The sequence below is a fragment of the Austrofundulus limnaeus genome, unplaced genomic scaffold (genome assembly GCF_001266775.1).
Source record: "Austrofundulus limnaeus strain Quisiro unplaced genomic scaffold, Austrofundulus_limnaeus-1.0 Scaffold366, whole genome shotgun sequence".
NCBI lineage: Eukaryota > Metazoa > Chordata > Actinopteri > Cyprinodontiformes > Rivulidae > Austrofundulus > Austrofundulus limnaeus.
Window position 1 is genome coordinate 465,503 of NW_013952768.1, and position 7,714 is coordinate 473,216.

General features: G+C 39.7%; 1 protein-coding gene across 2 annotated transcripts in view; it reads right to left on the minus strand.

Annotated features, from left to right (window-relative positions):
- Positions 1–5,554, minus strand: part of faxcb (failed axon connections homolog, metaxin like GST domain containing b) — a 37,648-nt gene extending 32,094 nt beyond the window's left edge. Inside the window, exons 1-2 of one of the 2 annotated variants that reach the window (XM_014023394.1) lie at positions 5,359–5,553; positions 5,091–5,212 (exon numbers count right to left, since the gene is read on the minus strand). In XM_014023394.1, the coding sequence (XP_013878848.1) occupies positions 5,091–5,197 (107 nt within the window). In that variant the 5' untranslated portion in view covers positions 5,198–5,212; positions 5,359–5,553. Of the gene's footprint in view, positions 1–5,090 lie in introns of both variants that reach the window. The other variant, XM_014023393.1, reaches the window with a different exon arrangement.
- Positions 5,555–7,714: the final 2,160 nt, after the last annotated feature.

Consider the following 7,714-nt stretch of genomic DNA (forward strand, 5'->3'; position numbering starts at 1 on the left):
AGAACAATCTGCAGGACACCTTCAGAGACTGTGACTCTGCTGAAGATTCTCATCACATCTCCTCTGACCCACAGCTGAATCTGAGAGGAGCTTCTCAACACTCGAGAATCCAGACTTTCCTCAGGTACAACATCACATCTCACTGCACTGACCATGCTCTCTATAGAGAAGAATGTGGTTGAAACATCCCTGACTTTAACCAAAGTCATGAAGAAATTTGCTTCTCAGTTACAAAAAAGCAAAATTTATGTACTAAAAATAAAAACTACATGACTGTTTTATTATTTGGATTTGTTTAAGAAATACACTGGTGTGAAACAACTTAGTACGTTTGATTGCTTTTTGAGATTCGTCTATTTTGGAGTTGTAGCMGAGAAAAATCCACCAGCTGCCACTGGACATGATAGCACAAGTAGTCATATGCATTTACGAAAAATAACTTCAATTGACCTTTTTTTGCCAAGCTAACAAACCTTTGCCTTTAAATGACTTTATTTCACTCAAAGAAACAACCGTAGATTTTAAAGATTTCAGTTCATTAAATGAATACTTGAATATTTGATGAATTGTTCAAGTTTTAGTTTGTGGCCTGGACAGTCTTTATCGAAAAAAGGACCCTGACGAAAAAGGTTTGGGAACTATTGAATTAATCAAACATCTGTATTTTAGCCTTTATTTATTTATAGACAGTGTTCCTCATTAATATCATTATAAAACAAAATAGAAAATCAGTGTCACTAGAAAAAATTGAACCAATCTGGGTTAAAAAAAAAACAAATACATAAAGAAGGCCAGTTTACGTGAAAAGTGGCATACACAAGTTTCTGGGCTCGTTTTGTGCATAAGCAAGCTTTATAAATCCGACCCCAGGTCACGTGGTAGGAAGGCCCTCCTAGTCGGTGTGACGTTTTGCCCTGAGGTGTGGCCAAATCTGGAAGAGTTTGTTTAAACMTGTGCTGACTTCCTGATTTGTGGCCAAAATCCTGAGACTAAATAATGTAATTTGRTCCAACTGTAGGTATTGTAATTTGCAATTAAATGTTCAAGTCTAACTCTGAATTTGTCTCCTGGCTGGCCCACTCCAAAGTGAAAAACATGCATATCTTACATATCATTGGAGTCTCTCTGATAAAAATGTTTAGAGCCCAATTAGTTTTTGACACATTAAGTGTTATCCTGTTCTAAGTTTGTTACCTGCTCATAAACAGACAGTAGTTCWTRTTCATTTACCTCATTCAAACTACAAAATACAGATATCGTAATATCGTCTGCATATRCAGTAGTAGATGTTTTACTCAACACATATGGCATGATTCACAAAAATACAAGAAAGCAGAGGACCCAGGCAGCCGCCCTGTGGAATTCCACATGGAAGGGTCAATGATGATAACCCACAGGGACTGCTTTTTTCTATAYTGACCTCTGCTGTATTTTAATTTAAAAAGTATCATCTAAGGCTATTTCCAACAGCTTGTCATGCTACTAAATTTCAACATTCTGTGAAGGTGTAGGTTTTCCACAYCATGAAATGTCATCAATGAATATATAGAAGTAAAGAGCTGACAGTTTGGATGTTACCTAGAAGCTGTGCTCTTCAATAAATCATAAAGCGTCTGTCTGAAAGTGATCAGTGTTCCTTCATTTTTTCCAGGGCAGTGAGTAGTAGATCATAACTTAGCATATGAACTAAAACAGGACTTGCTGTTCAGTGTCTAACAAACCTTCCACTAGGGGGCATGCCACAACTTAGAGAACAATGACACAGCAGCCAATCCCTGTTTCCCTCAGCTCTGACACAAAATAAGATCTTTTAATAACATAGTTTTGATTTAATTACCTTTTTGAAAGAGTTGGCTCATACTTTAAACAGTAAAATAATAAAAAAATAAGAGGGAGAGGTGTTTTGATTTACAACAGGAGTATAAATCACCAGCTTTATGAAAATATGATAATACATCAATTAGTTTGGATGATGAAAATCTGTCATGAAGCAATTTTGATTCAGTTCAATTCACAAGTCTGACTAATTTGATACTGACCCAYGTTGAATATATGATGATGATATGATTGATGTTTTTGTTTTGCCTTGATGTAAATAAACCATTAATCATTTAATAAATATATCAATGTGGACTGATGTATTGGTACACCTCTAATTTACAGTGATGTTATGCTTTTTGAAGGCCTGATTTTCTTAATGGTTAAATTCACTGACAGTTTGATGACAATTTTGCTCAGCTACATCTACAACCCCACTTCCAATGAAGTTGGGACATTGTGAAAACCATAAATAAAAACAGAATATGATGATTTGGTGATCTTTTTCAACCTATATTCAATTGAATCCACTACAAAGACAAGATATTTAATGTTCAAACTGGCAAACTTTATTGTTTTGTTAATTTTTTTTCCCAAATATTCACTCATTTAGAATCTGATGCTGCAACACAATCTAAAAAAGCTGCATGAGGATCATGTTTACCTCTGTGTTCCACTAGTTTTCCTTTTAACAACACCCAATAAGTGTTTGTGAACAGAGGACACTAATTGTTGAAACTTTGTAGCTGGAATTCTTTCCATTCTTGTTTGATGAACAACTTCAGTTCCTCAACAGTCTGTTGTTGTATTTTGTGCCTCGTAATTCTCCACACATTTTCAATGGGAGACAGGGCTGGACTGCAGACAGGCCAGTTCAGTACCTGCMCTCTTTTACTCTGAAGCCACCCTGTAGGAGCACGTGCAGAATGTGTCTTCATTGTTTTGCTGAAATCTGCAGGACGTCCCTGAAAAAGACGTGGCTTGGATGGCAGCATATGTTGCTCCTTAACCTGGATGTAGCTTTCAGCATTAATGGAGCCTTCACAGATGTGACCCATGTCATGGACACTAATACACCCCCATACCATCAGAGAGGCTGGCTTTTGAACTTTCCACTGAAAACAATCCGGACAGTCCTTTTCCTCTTGTCCCGTAGGACATCATGTCCATGATTTCCAGAAACAATTAGAAATGTGGACTCATCAGACCACAGGACACTTTTCCACTTTTTGTCAGTCCATCTCAGATGAGCTCAGGTCCAGAGAAACCAGCAGTATTTCTGGGTGTTTTTGATATCTGGCCTTGTCTTTGCATGATAGAGCTTTAACTTGTATTTGTTTAGATGAACTGTGTTCACTGACAATGGTTTTCTGAAGTCTTCCTGAGTCCATGTACTAATATCTGTTACAGAAAGATGTGGGTTTTTAATGCAGTGCTGCCTGAGGGGTCAAAGGTCACAAACATTCAATGTTGGTTTTCAGCCTTGTTGTTTACTTGCAGAGATTTGTCCAGATTCTCTGAACCTTTTGATAATATTATGGACTGTAGATGATGCAATCTAAATTAAATTCCTTACAGTTTTACGTTCAGAAATATTCTTAAACTGTTGGACTATTTGTTCATCCAGTTGTTCATGCAGAGGTGAACCTCACCCCATCCTTGCTTGTGAATGACCAAACCTTTCATGGATGCTCCCTTCTTACCCAATCATGACACTCGCCAGTTTCCAGTTAACCTGTTCACCTGTAGAATGCTACAGACAGGTGTTTTGGAGCTTTCCTCAACTTTCCCAKTCTTTGTCCCTGTCCCAGCTTTGTTGAAACTTGTTGCAGGCATCAAATTCAAAATGAGTGAATGGTTGCAATAGACCAATAAAGTTTATCTGTTTGAACATTAAATATCTTGTCTTTGTAGTGGATTCAATCAATTATAGGTTGAAAAGAATTTGCATGTTTTATWCAACGTCCCAACTTCATTGGAATTGGGACTGTACAACCCAGACAAAACAATTATTCCTCTTGATGAATGTTCAAAAATACATTTATTTATGTAATATTGATATGATTAAACATGTTTTGTTTGACAGTTTAACATCTTGTATTCATAGATAACTTAAAGACTGTAAATAAAGTTAGTGCAACTGTCTCTAGAGCAAATAGAACAAACAAAGTAATAAAAAATTACATCTAGTACTTTGTTGTACTATCTATGAGAACATGAACTGTTTGCRGTATGACCTTTGACCTAAAGAATGTAATCAGTCAGCCTCAAATTTTCCCCTACWATAAGAAAGCTTTGTAGGACAGAAATGTTTGTTTGTATGTTATAATGTGCCAATTATTTGTTTAAGAGATGCAAATTACAAAATTACTCATTTGTTTTCCTTATTAAATTTGAAATCAACCACAAAAATCACAAAACAACAAAAATCCAAGGTCTTTTCTTATTATGTTTTTGTACAAAGTCTAGTTAGTTTTACAAAGTTCATTGTGTTGTGCTGAAGAAGGCCTGGTTTTGTAAGTTGCTGTCCACACTCATTGGGTCCTGAAATCGTTTTGGAGCCCTATAGAGTGCAGACATGTTTTGTAACGCAAGATGAGTCCTCTCTGCATCCTTTTTTGTCTAATCCAACAAARTCMTAACAKCTACTTTCATAAYCGTGTCAAAAACCTCTCCGAAGAGTAACCGTCTCTCAGTATGAGACTGAGCTGCCTGGGCTGTGGTGGCTGTAAATGCATCACATGGCAGGGACAGGTTTTTCCTGCAGGCTGCAGAGCCAGCATCAGCAGCCTGCACGTGATTCAGCAGCAGCTCTCCAAACAGAGCTTACATGGAGGGGTGGAGGGGAAATAAACTACCAGGCCACTGTAACAGGATGTACTCACTTCCCAGCCCTGCTTGGCCCAAAATAATAATCCGTGTCCTGACACCAGGCTCACTGTGTTAGTCATGACAGAAAATAAAGTCTGTATTGTTGTGTCTTAAAGTGCTCCCTGCAGGAATGGTTACAAGGCTGGCTCTGCAGGGCATAAGAAGAGATTTGTTTATGTGCTGCCTGGCACAGGAGCTGACTCGTGACTGTCTCTTTAATTATTATTTTCCCCCAACCTCCTAATGTCCTGTCCTTGTCAGGAGGAAACAACAGAAACCTGAGCAGTCACCGTGACGCCTGCAGACAAATCACCCCTAATCCCAGCTCTTTGTGTTGGTGCTAGGTGAAGAATAATAAATAAAAAAAAAGGTGATAAACATCACAGACCGTGTCCTTTTACCTGATGGCGAGCAGCTCATGCAGTAGGTAGGCTGCAGCAGCCAGCAGCGCCCCCCCGGTGATGTAGAGGGTCTTCTTCCACCAGGAGTCCGAGCCCAGAGCCGACATGATGCCTCCGTAGTCCTGCAGAGGAAAGGCGATGATGTAGCCATACAAGGACTGATGCTGCTCGGAGCCGCACAGCCCGAGCGGCAGGCTGTGGTTCCGCCCCAGTTCAACCACACACGGTCGGGTAGAGGCGAAGCCAGCAGCCCAGTGCATCCTCCCACCTTCTGTTACAACCACCCCGCGTCCTCCTCCCCGCCGCCGCGCTTCCCGTCCGGCTTCATCCGAGCGTCCGGTGGGAGGCCTGCGGCATGGCCGCGGTGGGCCGAGGGTTATTTATCCAGAAGACTGGAGGAAGTAAACATCGTACCTTCTTCAGCTCCAGGGATGCCCAGCTACGCTCCTCCCAGTGCTGATTCTAGAAGGTGTAGCTGGGAAAGAAAATGAAAGCACAATAGCGCGTTTTCCGGTTCAGATTTTCAAAATAAATGTCCCATTTTTGGCGTAGATTTTCCAATTTGCGTCGTCAAGGACATATGTATAGAGGTTAAATATATAATACTGTGATGGGCAACATAAATGATGCAAGGGCTCACAATGGGCCACACAGCGCTGCACACTTATCCAAATGTAAAGAAAAAATGTAATCTAAAAATGTTTTCTATAACCTAACATATTCCATGTTCAAATTCATGTGTRATAGTTGTAGCCCACTTTTGTTTATTAAATATGAATACAATACGTTTGAAGCAAACAAAATAAACACGTACTCTAGAGAGCCGACATGACACYTCGAGTGCAAACTCCTGCATGGTTCTGTTAAAAAAGTCGTTTGGTAGCCTACTTCAGTAAACGTCACATATTWAGCTTTGTGCAACGTGTTGTAGCAGCGACTTGTATTCAAATCCTTCATTCATGGCAGACAGCGTCAACACATAGTTTAGGTTGGAATTCTGTGAACCCTTAGTCTACCCCCACCCCCCACCCCAATTTTTTTTTTAATTATTGTTTATTTTATTTTTTGAGTGGGTGCTTCATGGCAGGATGAACGGAAGTCATCCGGCCCTCGGGCCACCAGTTTTCCATTCCTGATATATTTAGATTAYATTCTGTTCCGTATTGTAACTATTTAACTCCATGGTTGCAGTTGCACTCTCAGCTACTATCATCATACCAGACGTTAAATTAATATCTGTAAAACTGACAGAGTTGCAGGTTTTCTTTTAACTTGTACTAGCAACAATTGTGAATCAGGTTAACTCAGAGTAGAACAGCTCTATTCTATATAACRTTGTTCTATATAACTCTATGTGTTAACTCCAAACGTTTATTGTGACATTGGTTTTAATAATTATTTTCTACGAGTTTCATTCTGTTTTGTCCAGTGGTTGATGAGATATTTTGCTGACAGACACAGGCAAAAACATCATCATCGTCTGTCTTTTGCTTTTCAGAAGCGGACAGTTAACATTCAATGTTAGGTAAAATCTTTAATGGTCAACAGAGATCAAAATAGTCTGGCATAACCCTGGAGATCATTAAACTGTCTTTTATTTTTAAATCAAAGTAAGTCTACTTCCGGTGGTTTTGATCTTAAGTTTTGGTAACTTGATGCAGCTGAACTATTATTGTCTTAAGTGTAATAAAGGGATCACCCTCCCTGATGAGGCCAGAGCCTCAGCAGGACCAGYGAAAACACAACTATAACTATGCAGAAAATAAGTTTCAACAAATGTTGGCTGACAGCAAAGTTTGAGCAGGATAGTAAAAAAAACTGTTGTAATGTTGAGTAAGTCCTCTGGATGGGTTCWTCTTTGTTGTACATGTTTCCTCTCTCCTCCAAGAGACATCTTCWGTTTGAGGAGTTGCAGATAGAAGCCTTATAAAACATACCTTCACATAGTGGACCAACCAGTATACGAACGGTGAATTCAAAACTGGTCCTGCATGCAAAGAAGGACCATAAGCCAAACTGATCTTTAGGGTCCYGATGGCCGCTTATTGTTCATGGAGGACTGAGTCATACTSACAATAACAGCATTGTGGAACAAGTGGGCATGGAGGCCTCCATCCCTGTTTAACAAGGAGCGGTTTCTCTTCACAAAAATGGCTTCCTTTGCTTCTCTCTCAAACCAACGTTCTTCTCTATCAAGGATGAGAACAACTTCATCCCAGAAAGAGTGACAACTAGCCTGTAGATGAGTGTAAACTGCAGAGTCCTGGCCAGATGATGTTGCTCTTCTGTGTTGAACCATGATTTTGAACAGTGAACTGTTTTGTTTCACCAATCTATAACTGGTCACAGTCCTCTTGGCATTTAACATACAACATCACTGTTTGTGCAGGGGAACTGGATCTATGGGGTGAACCAATCTTTGCCATAATGTACTTTGGGGCTTATAATGTCTCAGTTTCTCTGAAACTCCTGCAATATACGGACTGACCACTGGTCTGTGTTAAGGGTCTTCATTTTCACCTGGTGGTTGACTGGAGTCCTGTTTGGGGTTCTTGTCTGCTTTCTGTAAAGCCYAGTTAGGATAACCAYACTGCTCCAGGGTCTKTCTTGTKTGYRATTTCTTC